Genomic DNA, 14,264 nt, shown 5'->3' on the forward strand with positions numbered 1-14,264 from the left:
TTCTGTACTTTTTTTCTTGCAAGAATTTCATACATATTTATTCCTTGTAAAATCTTAGTTTAATAAAATATGCCTTTCTAAAAATTGAGTCTTTGATCCCATATAAAACTGGTTTTGATACATTATTTAAAAGGAGGCCATGTTATGGTCACTGTATGACATATGTTCCATCAGCTGAGTATATGTTAGTAAAATCAAACAATGTAGAAGTAATATTTTCAGTAATGTCCCTTTTTTTTAGTTTGTTCCTCAATAATTTAAGTTCTGTAATTCTTTTTTCACACCCAAAAACCTGTTTGCTTTAGGTGTAATGCTAATCTCGTTACTCCGGTTTATGTATTAAAATACCTATTTTTGCACCAATGTGTAAATGTAGTTTTTCAATTTGCAAATGTAATTCGGCTTCCTCTGTCCTGGTGGTTTATTGTAGATCCGCACCAACCTTTTTGTGTACTTTGACCTCTACTATAAATTTCAATCCAGTCTACATTTTCATCACTCCCTTTATAAACATCTTCCCTATAATAATACAAATGTGTTTTAATTCTGATTTACATATAAACCTAATACTCCACCAACTCTCCAGTTTGTCTAATGCCTCTGCAAAAGGAATTAACTCTAAACGAACTGCCCAGTCATGAGTTTCATCCCACCATGTTTCAGTAATGCCCATCATATAATATTTCTTTCTTTCTGGTTGTTATTTCAAGATCCCCAATTGTTTTAGATGTTCTATTATCTGTTGGCTTATGTGCTCCTGCCTTTCTCCTCCCATTGACTTGTTTTCTAGTATTTTCGGTATTTAATATACAGTAGATGCTTCCATACTTGCTAAGCTATCCCTTCCACCCACTCAAACGCCATACCCCATAGCTAATTCCCAGTCCCTGCCTAGCTCATTAGTTCTTGCTCGCCCCTCCTTCCCTAGTTTAAAATCTCCAACTGTGTAATCATCCTTTCCCCTAGCACAAATAGTACTTTTTGTTGAAGTGCAATCCACCCCTAGCATTAAAGATAGCGCCACTCAAAGAGAGACTTCCAGAGCTCTAAAAACTCAACCCACTAGTTTCTATACTCCTTTCTTAGCCATGCATCAACTACCCTGAGCTCCAACTGCCTCCCTGGCACATGGCACTGGTAGTATTTCTAAAAAATACTACACGTAGTGTAAAAGACCGCAGGGGATCCAAGCACTGTTTAATTTTAATTGAAAATATTTAACATTTATAATGAAGAGCAATTACGAATATTTTCCTTATGGTGTAAATGGAAGTAAAGTAAGCTCAAGAATATTTAGATGCAGTGGTTTGTGTGCTGGTCTTGTAGTGTGCGTATAAAGTGTCATGAGATGCACATTGAGTGATAGTTAATCTGTTTCTATTTCACTGGATTGCTGTAAACTGATGCCATTATTAACTTTTTTTCTAAATCATGCAATAAATATGTTAATAGTAAACGGAAACTGCAACAATTTTCTGAGGATCATAGGAGAAAAATATGAACTGGTTGGGCAATTTATAAATGAGGCATTAGGCAAAGTGGAAGGTTTTTCAGACGCACTAAAACAGGTGACACTTGCGTTTCTACATATAATAGAATACAAGTTAATATAGAGTGGACATTGCCCCATTCAGTCTCTCTGCCCCACAATATGGTGATTGCCATTACATCTGAAGTGTCTGTGATGAATCATCTCTTTTGGAAGAGGATTGTTTAGGTATGCCACCTGTGTAGAAATATTTAGCATGCTTAGGTATATATTCTCAAAAAAGAAATTGGTCTTATTGCTCATTAACGGCTATTCAAATGAGTGAACATTAATAGCTTTTATACTTTAGTGCAGTGGTGCGCAAACTTTTCCTCGTGCGCACCCCTGCCTGCTGTCCTCGGTGTCCTCTCTCTTCCATGTATGTGTATATATCTAGATAGATAGATATGTCACGGGAGACCAGTACTTTAACACCAAAACCACCGGGATCACTAGTACTAGACAGGACAAAGTTATTGAATAAAATGGGGTTTATTGTGGCACGCCAGCAGACAAACAAAGATGTACAAAACACAATACAATACCAACTGGGGGCTTGGGGAGTAGACTCTAGGTGCAGGTGCCTGCTTCAAGAAGGCTTGTCCTGTCCACTTCTCATCCAGGATATCAGTGGGCTGATCACACAGCAGCCCCTCTGAGATATCTCTCCAGATGGTCGCTGTAAAAGATCAAACTCCTTAACAGAATGTCTCTCTGTCTCTCAGATAGTCCTCTGAGTGTACATCTCCAAACTCCTTCCCAGAGTGTCTGTCTGTTAGCCTCTCTTGCTTTCAGAGGCTCTCTGAAGGTATAACTGATTCTCTGATCAGCAGCACTCCTTTATATAGCTCTCTGTGGCTATCCATTGCATGGGAGGGGCTACTGGACAATCCGAGCACAGATTAAGTTAGTGCCACAACAGCCAGAGGGCATGCTAAGAGCCCATCCCTGATTAAATCAGAGTCTGTGCAATACAATGCTCTTACTCCTAGATCTGATCAGCAGCCTTTCACCTCCCCCCAGGAGTCCCGACACCTAGCTGTCCCTAATCCTATCAATTCTATAGAAAGCTTCAACTAAGTGGCTTGCCTTCTCCATAGAAATGACCGTAACAATGGAATATCTCATTTGCTTTCTGGCAGGGCTGACACCCAAAGCACATTTACAGAAGAATGTTGATTCACTAAACTGAGAGATAACAAATACAGACTTTGAAATACATTCTTACAGACATGGAAATACATTTACACATTCCCTGTTCTTCCCCAGATGTTAAATACATTTGGCCAAAATAAGCCTTACAAAGATGGCCAAGTTACATAGATTTAGGGGTCGCTAGCTGGGCTTAATTTTAGTTTTGTGATGCCAGTAACCCTTGTCGTCACAATATATATATCTATCTAAATATATATATATCTCCAAGTCTTCCCATACATGAACATTTTGCATTCACGCTGCATATTTATAATGCCTTTTGTTGTTTGTCCTAGATTATCCTTGTAGTGATCCTGCTGTTTTAAGGGTTAAACTAGAAGAGCACTCATCCAACAGTGCGAATTTGAATTTGGAGGGAAAACATGGCATCAAGTATGGAGCTGGTGAGTTACAGAATTATATAACATTGAACAATGAAACTGAGCATCCACTCAGCTTATGGATTCTAAAAGTAGAAAGCAGCTGTTAATTTTGCACTACATGCCAAGGTAACTTGTCATATGGAAAACCTAGTTTTACATTAAGCAGGGGTGTAGCTATAGCCCACGCTCTTGGGGGCCTGCTCGGGGCCAGGATGGTGGGGGGGAGGAAGCCGGGACAGCAGAGGCGGGGGAGAGAAAGCAGGCAGCAGTGGCTGGGGGCAGAACTGAGGCAGAGCTGCAGACCTCTGCCCACCCCTGCTCTCTGACATCAGGGGGAGGAGTTACTATGTGCTGCTGTGTGTATTTGTGTGTCAGTTTGCTCTGTGTCAGTTTGATGTGTTTGTGTCAGTTTGTTATACAGTGTGTTTGTGTGTTAGTTTTGTAGCAGAACAATCTCATGTCTGTAGGGCAATACAAAATGTGCACCATAATAGTGGCTACTACTCTTAAGACACCAATCATGAAACACACCTATAACAGCATACACGAGAGAAAAGAAACCTAGTAGGTGAGCACTCAATCACAGCTAAAGTATTGTGGTAATATTAAAAATAATCTTTATTATCATCAATGATAATAGCACATCAGCATTTATATATTATGATCAGTGCTGATGTAGAGGACAGTGCATACAGAAGATAGTGTTCTGCCTCAATTAGGTTAATTTACCCTGTTGGTTCTGGATGTACCCGATTAACACTGTACCTGGTGATCCTTTTATACCATATATGCATATATCATCTATTCCCTCTGTATACATCCTTGCTGTATAGTGCACACATGGATCTTCTCACGGGATCATTTATCAGCCGTGGATCCGCTTCTATTATCAGCTGGAAATTGTCGGGTGTTTGGCTGCAATATTTGGTTAATTAACGGCACAGACACTCACTTACTTTGGGCTATGATGTTTGCTGCCATATACAGGGATATTACCTACCTATATACAAGGACACCATTCTCCTGTAGACACTAATTGCCTCCTTGATTTTTTACATATGACTTATACCCTCTTATGTAATTACTGCCTCTGCATACTTACCTTTCCGCAGCAGTGATTGTATCCTTATCCCTGCTGTCGGTATAGCAGCTGTGTGCTCCCACGGAGGGAGACACTCTGCTCTGCAGTGCCCAAAATCATGTGGACACTGCATACTTTGCCGGTTTTGTATCTTCCTATACTTTGAGGTGTATCTGCATTCAATATACAATTGTAGCAGTCTCATTCCTCTATTGTAGCTCATAGCTACTGAGCTACATTTACCTAAGTTACATCATTGATACTACTGGCTGCTGAGGCAGTTATTATACAGCAGTTCAATTACTGGCCCCTTATTCTATCACATTAGGCTGTAAATTTACAGCATGAGATTTTGATTATTTGTCATATAATCTCCCATATGTATAATCAACATAGCTGGTACAGCAATGTAATTTTGATCACAGTCACAGTCCATGCTGTTTGATCTAATTTTAAACCCCTTTATTTTATATTCATTGATGATAATAAAGATTATTTTTAATATTACCACAATACTTTAGCTGTGATTAAGTGCTCACCTACTAGGTTTCTTTTCTCTCGTGTATGCAAATCTACCCTACCTAGTGAGCACCTCACTCTGACTTCTCAGCTGTGCGGGGGCTACCTTCTTTTGTGTGTAGCTACACCTATAACAGCTCTGACCTTTTAAGGTACAGATTATGCACTCCACTTGCTAGCGAGAGTGCTTGCTCCTACCGTTCCACGCGGCTGCAGTACAAGCGATCCCTGCTCATAGTGCTGAGGGGGGTAGCAGGGTCCTTGTGGACGCGTCATGAAGCTGGTTCGCCCTCATTGACTGAACCAGCTCACGTCATGCGGCAGCCGCCTGAGAAGGAAAAAAATTGTCTCCTCAACGCTGACGTGTCAACGCGGCTCTTCGTCTGCAGGCGCACAGGCAGGTGCACTAGGTTAACTCCTATAGCCTCCAACAAATCAGGGGAGCTCGTCTAGTAGTTATGAAATAAAGAAACACTACATAGTGTAATACTGTTGTGAATAAATTTGTGCAAACAAAGCTCAAAAATTACTACTCACAATAAAGCAGTCAAATTCAGGCAGCCATCCAACTTAAGGGGTGGATGTTCCCTGTGTATACAGCAGCCACCAGCACCCAACCTCCAAGGAGAAAAAAAGAGACCATATAGTGCAGATGGTATTTAGTATTAAAAGGGAATTTAAAAAATGCAGGCTTACACTTCATATGATCGAGGTAGGCAGTATGATATTATAGGTAGTGGGTGCTCATCTGGTCGCGATCCTTTTGAGTTCCTCACTATCCTCTGCTCCACCGCAATACTCTTGCGTCCACGCCAGGCACTCCCGTTGTGTCACTTCCGGTTGTTCGGCGAACTTCCGGATCTGATGACGGGTGGACCTCAGTTGTTCTTCCTCTTTGGTGTGGGCTGAAACATTCCACATGTTTCGCCGTTGTTACGGCTTCATCAGCTCGGCCTAAGGAGTATAAAGGTTTCACACGTGGCTGGGATAACAAAATTGTCAATTACAGATCTATGCTAAACAAAAGCGCAAAAAAGGTCAAATCCTGTGTCAATTTGCTGTGTGTGTTTCAGTCTGTCAGTGTGCTTAAGTGTGTCAGTATGTTGTGTGTGTTTGTGTGTGTAGCATCCTCACTATTTTCCCCCCTGCCTGGCACATAAGTCCTGGTAAGAGGTTAATAGTTAGTTGGTGAGATCCCCTCCCTTCTGAGTGTAGCAATTTACAGGCACAAGTCTGCCTATGCCACTGCATTTAGGTATATTTAGAATTATTACAATTGTTGAAAATAGAAAAATAACCCCGCTATAAAGGTAAGATAACTACTACTGATATTGCTGCCATTATTTAACAGGAAACATTTTAGAATCTCCAACTCGTTCTGGGTTTTAAACCCAGAGTTTGCAATTCATCACTTTTTGACACACAACCTCTAATTTGCATAAAACTTGACAGATTTATAGTAACCACAAGTCTAATTTTTTTAAGAATTTCGAACATTCATATCTGTAATATTATATATGTGTAAATTGGGTACATATATCTATAGGCATTAGAGATTAACACAATACGAATAGGAAAAAGTGGGGAGCAGTAGATCTTGAACCTCTTTAAATAATTTGAGATAATCTGCGTCCATAACTAGGGCAGGGGGGGGTAGTAGTGTTTACTTTTTAAGGTTGTTGCTTATAGCAGTGGTGCGCAAACTGGGGGGCGCGATTGTCTGCCTGCCTGCAGGGGGGCGCAGGGTTTACAGAGACACCTCGTGCCTTCCAAAGGCACATATATTAAGTGGTGAAGGCCTCTGTACACTGCACTTACCTTGCTCCTGGAGACACGTCGCCATAGCAACGCGGCGTCAAATGGCGCTGCATGGTCATGTCACATTGCCATGGCAACGCGACGCCGGAGCCAAGGTAAGAGGGGGAGCGCGGAGAGAAGGGAAGCACCGGCAGGGGAAAAGATTGCGCTCCCCTGGCTTATAGTATCCACATGCTAATTGATTCAGTAGATTGTATTTATATCAGGCTACTGCAGCAGTAATATAATAAATGGGCTGGCTCTAGCTGCCAGCTGAGGACAAGTTTCATCCTCACATAATCACAAACATAATTGTATTTGGACAAGGGCACAAATATATATTGGTTTACCAGGAGCAGATTTAAATTTCCAAAAGAGATATGAATTTGTCAAACCAACTTTAAATAGCCTAAAATAGTTAGGCTTTAGTCCAGTTTGTTCAACAGTACAATATTGCAAAAATACCAGTCCATAATCATTTGTAAGATGACAGCGGTTTTGTTACAAGATATTGTACACAGCAGAAAATAGCCCGGCTTAGATCTTTCACATGGTGGAGAGCCTTTGCAGGCCTGTATATCTTGTGGTGTAGCCTTTTACAAAGTACATTGTGATGAGTTTGCTCTCCTTCGCTGATAAGGTATACCCTCTCCTGGCGGGGATTCTGATAGTGCTATCTAATGAGTGTCTGGTTCTCTAGCTTCATGAACCAGCTTTCACCATCTTTCATGAACAGCTTTCACCGTGTGCAGAATCTTAGTATTGTCCTTGATTGTGGCTTGATGCTTAAAGCGGCGTTCCTCGTGTTCATTTTAGACTCCGGGGACCCCGGACTTCCAGAGATACAAACTTGTTAAGGAGCTGCTGGTAGCAACCCTGGCTGGGCTGTAAAATGTCTGTTTAAAAAATCCTAACATTTGTGGAAGACTGTACATATCACCTGCACCTCCCTTTAGAAGTGTGCTGCTGGTAAAAGGATTGGCCTTACTACATATATGGAAAACAAAAGAACAAATCTGGCGCTCCTACCAATTTGGGCTAAAATATACTTGTGACGTTTACATTTAGAACCTAAGTCTGTATAACAAAGGAGTCATTTGGTTACATCTTTTGATCAAAACATGATTCAAGCCTGCCAACCTCGTCAAGGTAGACTTTGTTTAGCGGGTACCTACACTGAATACAGCTGAATCCGTTATAACGCGGTCCTTGGGGGACACCTGATCCGACCGCGTTATAACCGGGGTCGCGCTAATGAAAAAAAATAAAAATGGCCGCCCCACGCCCGATTTGAGGGAGGAGGCAGGAGTGAGGTGCCGCAGCCCCAGCACGATCCCCAAGCAGCCCCACCACGATCCCCCTTGTGTCCTTGGGCATATTTGCAAAATATTACTGTCCGTATAAAATATAATCATGAAATCAGTGCAAGTGACCTATTTCTTTATCATGTGATACTACATCCCCCACAATATTAATACAACAAATAGTTGAAGAAATCGACAAGCCATCTTGCATAGGTAATGCAAAATGCATATGCTGAATATGCTAAACTTATCTTCTATTTGCTTAAATATTAGTATTACAACATAACGGAAACACAGACAAGACACTATCTTGTAAGGGCTCTGGATTATCCCTATTCTGGGGTTGAAGCAAAAGGGAATTAAGGGTTGTCTCTGAATACCTGAAAGAGACCTACTTTATTGGTTATTTTGTTGCACTGTAAGCATTTTTATCTGTAACTCAAGGTAAGCGCCTGGATTTTTCTTGTTCTGTTCCAACATAACGGAAACAAATGGTGCAAATAGGCATGTTTTGGGGATATGATTTCAAATGTGCATTGCATTTTTGAAGGATTCTCCATGAGATGTGTGACTATTGCATTAAGTAAGGTATCTTCATTGTTTGCGCTCACTTTTATTTATATACCCAATTGCTGTTTCTAACGTGGGAACTGAAGTGTGTGATCTACTGTATAAACTTTCAAATATACGGATTGAAAGTGTAACAGTGTAATTAAAACCAGATAATTCATGAGACAATATTACTGCAGCTACATCTTTAATGAACAAAACCCTTCAGGACAACATTCACTTTCAGGCTCATTAATGAAAATAAAGTTGTGAGGCTTATGTACTTCCCAGTGAGTTAATAATAAAGTAGCAGTATATGCTTTTAAAAGCATAGTAGCTAATTCTGCGTGTGTTTGTAAAGTTTGGCAAAAAAAAAAAACACGTGGATCGCGCTATAACGGGGTTGAACTGTATATGTAATTTCTTAATGAGCTGTGGACTAAACTTGGTCAGATATGTGAAAATGCCCTGAAGGTATTTAATAAATGAAGCATACGCTTTTGTGATTTAGTGCAATTACAAGCTGGCCAAAGCCAGTATCCGAGTTCCCTTATAATAAAAGGTGAACTGTGGATGCACAAATACCCTAGTGTGAAATATTAAAACTTACACACACCTTTTCTGTCGCCATAGATGGTCTACCTTGATGAGGTTGGCAGGCTTGAATCATGTTTTGATCAAAAGATACAACCAAATTACTCATTTGTTGCACAGACTTAGGTTCTAAATGTAAACATGTCACCAGTATATTTTAGCAGGATTTGTTCTTTTGTTTAAAAATCCTTCCAGCCAATAGGAAGCTGCGACGTCATCCCTTGCGGCTTTCTATTGGCCCGCGTGACTCGGGACCCTTTAAACAGGTATAAAATATAGGCAGTCCCTTTAGAGGCAAGTATCTCGGGGAGCAGGGCATCTCCAGAGCAGAAATTTACACACTTTAGCTCCGGATACATTCTGTTTCCCACCTAGAGGAACATATATCTATTTTATTTTTTTATTTTGTATGTATGTATGTCTTTATTTATATTGCGCCATTTATGTACATAGCGCTTTACAGTAGTAATGCATGTGACAATCATATAAATAACAAATAGAAATAACATCATGGGAATTAGTGCTTCAGACATAAAAATAACTTTTAGGAAGAGGAATCCCTGCTCTGAGGAGCTTACAATCTAATTGGTAGGAAGAACATACAGAGACAGTAGGAGGGCGTTCTGGTAAGTGCGTCTGCAGGGGGACACGCTTTATGTATCGTGTATATTTTTAGGCCAGGTGCTGCTCAAATGCTTCTTTAAGGAAGTGGGTCTTAAAGGTGGATAGAGAGGTTTCTAGTCTGATATTGAGGGGAAGGGCATTCCAGAGGTGTGGGGCAGTCGGTTAGAAAGGTTTAAGGCGGGAGAGGGTTTTATATACAAAGGGGGTAGAGAGAAGGCATCCTTGAGCAGAACACAAGAGTCGGGATGGTGTATAGCAAGAAATTAGTGCTGAGATGTAGGGAGGGGTAGAAGAGTGTAAAGCTTTAAAAGTGAGGAGGAGAATTGAGTGCGAGATGCGGGATTTGATATGAAGCCAGGAGAGTGATTTCAGCAGGGGAGACGTTGAGACAGATTTAGGAGAGAGTAGAGTGATTCTGGCAGCAGCGTTTAGGATATATCATTTGTCAGCGATGGTCAAAACCTCCTTTCACCTGAGGAACATGGCAAGGATTAGCCACTTGGTTCTCCCAAAAGGATCATCTACTCTGGTTTATGTCTGTGTCCTCATGTCTGGACTACTTCAATGCACTTTACCCGGGACCTCTGGAAACAGAGCTGCTCCATCTTCAGCTGGTGCAAAATGCTGCAGCCATAGATTGCCTATTCAGACACGTTCTTGCCACATGATACCTGTTCTCCGTTTTCTGCACTGCCTGTAAAATGGCAAATCTATTTCAAGATTGACCTATTGACGTTCAAATTGGGGTCCCAGCTGTCTGAAAAGGATCCTAGTTCCCTATACTCCCACTCACGTTGATCAGCGGGTAAAGGACCGCTAACAGTTCTCCTTGATTTCCTTAGTGGTCTGAGCTTTCATACTCTTTAAAACAGAGAGCCCTTCTCTGGAAATCTTTAAAAAAAAAAAAAAATTAGTTCAAGACTTATCTGTTTACCCAGGAATTAGATTAATGTCCGGCATTTCATACTTATTATTTCATCATGTATACTGTTCATCCAAATGTTTTATCTTGGGTTGTGTTTGGTTTGTTTTATAGCTTAAACTTTTTTTCTTTAGTAACTGAAGTTATTGTTGTTATAGTATATCTAAACTCTTCAGCTTCAACAACTTGGAGTGTAAACGTTTAATACATATTCTCATGTAAGGAAAAAGGGTACATTCGAAGAAGAAACCCTTTTGAGGTTCTGAAAACGGTGTATACTATAGGTTATTCCATGGGTGCGCAAACTGGGGGGGGGTGTCAAATGAAGCCACAGGGTCACGTGACATTACGTTGCCATGGCGCGATCAGGGGATGAGCAGGCAGGGAGGGCGCAGGGAGAAGAGTTTGCGCACTCCTGGGTTATTCTATGGAAAACTCGGGTTGATTGCTTAGTTATAACAGCCTATATCAAATCTACCTTGAGGATCACACACACACACACACACACACACACACACACACACACACACACACACACACACACACACACACACACACACACACACACACACACACACACACACACACACACACACACACACACACACACACTGCATCTGACTGCCTCATCTAAGGGATGTGAACTTCATGTCTCTTTTTCATTACATTCCTTACATTTTTGTGCACATAAAAACGTATCAATCACTGTGGATATGAACTCCACTGTGAATGGACAGTATATCTTCCTCCCTACTTCTCGTGGCCGCGACTTTACTTCGGATCCTCCCCCAGATGACAAGCTGTAACGCTAGCTGCTCCTTTCCACACGCACGGGCTCACGTTACAATAAGCTCCACCCTACACATTTCGTAACCATCCACGTCATTTCGTCATTTACCCTGGTTTTTGGAGAAAATGGTCAATATAAACAGAGAGATTTGAAGTGATAGACATTACCCCCGAAATTATGGGTCTTCTGGTGGGATTAATAGCATCTTTATGTAACTTGGGTAAATGATAAAATATTGGTCAAATGGGTCATTTTTTCCTTTGTATGCTTCGTCTACAACTAGTACCTAAATCATGTATTTGGCGTATAAGGCCGTGCTTATAGTAGCGTCGATGGCACGCAGTGCGAAAACGAAGGCATGAAGTCTGTTGCGGTTGCCCATAGTGGGCACGGCGCTGCACAGCGACGTGGCAACCAAAATCACTGGTCAGTGGATTTCGTGTTGGTGTGCGGCTGCCGCGTGACGTCAGCATCACGTGAAGCGGTTCAGCCAATAATGGCGAACCACTCGCGTGACGTCACACGTCACTCCTCCACCACGCCCCCTATCGCCCCTTTCGAGGTCTCTTGCACCAAAGTGCAACTATCGCTATGGCGACGTGTGATGCCAGCGGTCGCGAGCACGTCGCAGTCGACGCTACTATAAGTGCGGCCTTAAAAGGGACAGTAGAGAGTTGGGCTACGGCCCCTGTGCTTACTGCTTACAGCCGCGATCTGTGGCCTGTAGGGGGGCGCAGCCATGGTGGGGGCATATCTGTCCTTCCGTTGGCTGCCTACCGAGTACGTGTTCGTGTCGTGGCACAGGAAGACAAAATTCTTGTCTCCTGCCGGCGGACACGCCATCTTGAGAGGGGCGCACACACAGAAGGTGCTACTGGGGCCTGCCTGACTAGAGGCGAGTGTCTGGTGTGCGGCGCGCTCGCCCCTGTGTCCACTGGGGACCCGGTTTTAAGTTTTGCTTTTGGAGATTTATTGCGAACTCTGTGTTTTCTTTCTTGGCCTCTGTTGGTGTGTTAAGGTCTAACCTCATACTGAACATGTATTGTGCAGGAATGCAACACACCAGGTTATATTCGGTCTCTGTTATGGGGTCCACAGTCCAACACACACAGTAGCAAGTAAACCCATTAGAAAATAGCAAGTTAGAGATCAAAATTCTGATTTTGTTTTTAAACTTAAAACTTTTCTGCTTTGTAATTTTGTTTCCCTTTTTCCCTCTCAGTACAGGGACACAGAGCTTCTACCTCTGGTTTAAGAAAAACAAATGCAATTGCAGTTCCAGAAAATCTGAACATGAAGAAACCGTACCATGCATGTGATAAAAACTTCACCATGAAAGGTGAGCACCCTCACTACAAATTCACACAAGCTAAAAAAGTGTTCACTCTATGCAGTATGCTGTCCAAAAAGCCACATTAAGGGTGGGTCTAACACTGGTAAACAAGATTTGTGTGGTTAGTTATATGATTCCAAAAAATTGGAATGAACTAGCACTCGCCCTGTCTTATATAATTCAGATAGTGGTGAAAGGATCTTAATTTAAATGGATGCAACAACTATTTAAAAAAAAAAAAAATTCAAACTTGATCAGCACTCGCAAAATAACAAAGTTATAGACTGACGGATTCTTTATGGTCTCAGAATGTCTCCTCTTTAGCAAGGGAGGGGGAAAAAAAGTTTGGGTTGATCGTTGTTGGGCTATTGCAGTCTTTTGAAGTGAAACTTCTTTGATGGCACCTACAGAGTTTTGATGGGAAAAATCTTGTTGCTTGTAACAAAAATGCATAACGGAAGTTGCGTCATATCCTGGTGATGACAGCGCAGAAGTGGCCGTCGGGTTACGCGCATGCGCAGAAGAGGCCGCCGCGCATGCGTAGAAGGGGGCGTCGGACTCCGCGCGTGCTGAGGGGAGAACACATATAACCCCCACACCACACACCACCCCATCAGGAATTGGCATAGCCTCAACATTCAGATATACAAATCTGTTTATTACAATGCCTTTTTTGGTATTTTGTCAATTTTAGCAGGTGGCACTTGAATTTAGTGAAAAAGTAAACAAACAGGGATTTAGTCATCAGTTGGTATTATGCAGCGTCCGATGCCACTACAATTTGTAACTAAAGCGTCAAGATACAAGGGGAGGGGGGATAAATTGTGTACTGAGCATGCGCATTGTAAGTGAAACTTCTTTGTGACAGAAATTGTATTTGCAATGGGGATGTTTTTAAATAAGTGAAATATTTGAGAGTATAATTTATTTAATTTTTGTGTTGAAATTTGCGTATCACTTGGAATACATGATATAATTGACTTATGATAACTAAAGTAAGATACATATATTTTGGATTTTAAAGTATCTAAATGCCGTTACTCTCAAGTCTTTCATTCAATGTAAATCATAAAAATCAAGACACATTTTCAGGGACAAAACACAAAGAAGTTTGACTTAGAACGTGCGTGCTTGGCACACACACCCTCCTTTTTTTTAATATAATCATTACAGTTACTATAATATATAAATGTATATACATTTCATGGGTTATATGTTTACACACCTTGCATCTTTTCCACTTTATCAACCTTGATAAAGGGCTTTTTTTTTTTTGCCTGAAACTCATAGGTGCTGTTTAAAGGCCTATATGTCTGTGTTTGTATCCTTTATTCAATAAATTTTTTCATTACTTTGGGAAAACGTTTTCTCTGCACAATAATTTTTCAATGGAGATGTAGTGCTCTGCTTTTTTTCTTCGTTTCACATGTTTTCCACTTCTGCCTTTTTTTAATTATTATTATAAATGGTACATTTATAAAAAAAATAATAATAAAAATTCTATTTGCACTTCTATATTTATACTCACTTGGAATTTCTCTAGTAACAGTGGGGGTGGTGTTCCTAGAATGGTGTTGTATTGTGAGGATGAATACTAACTATTCTTTCAGCCTCAGTCTTCCCTTATTAGACTAATTTACTACATT

General features: G+C 41.1%; 1 protein-coding gene across 5 annotated transcripts in view; it reads left to right on the forward strand.

Moving 5' to 3' along the window:
* The window catches only part of LOC142497397 (uncharacterized), a 36,252-nt gene that overhangs the window by 13,452 nt on the left and 8,536 nt on the right, over nucleotides 1-14,264 (forward strand). For all 5 annotated transcript variants that reach the window (XM_075605134.1, XM_075605132.1, XM_075605130.1 and 2 more), the window contains 2 exons: nucleotides 3,019-3,126; nucleotides 12,508-12,624. In XM_075605134.1, the coding sequence (XP_075461249.1) occupies nucleotides 3,019-3,126; nucleotides 12,508-12,624 (225 nt within the window). The remainder of the gene's footprint in view (nucleotides 1-3,018; nucleotides 3,127-12,507; nucleotides 12,625-14,264) is intronic.

This window comes from Ascaphus truei, chromosome 6 (assembly GCF_040206685.1).
Source record: "Ascaphus truei isolate aAscTru1 chromosome 6, aAscTru1.hap1, whole genome shotgun sequence".
Taxonomy (NCBI): Eukaryota; Metazoa; Chordata; class Amphibia; order Anura; family Ascaphidae; genus Ascaphus; species Ascaphus truei.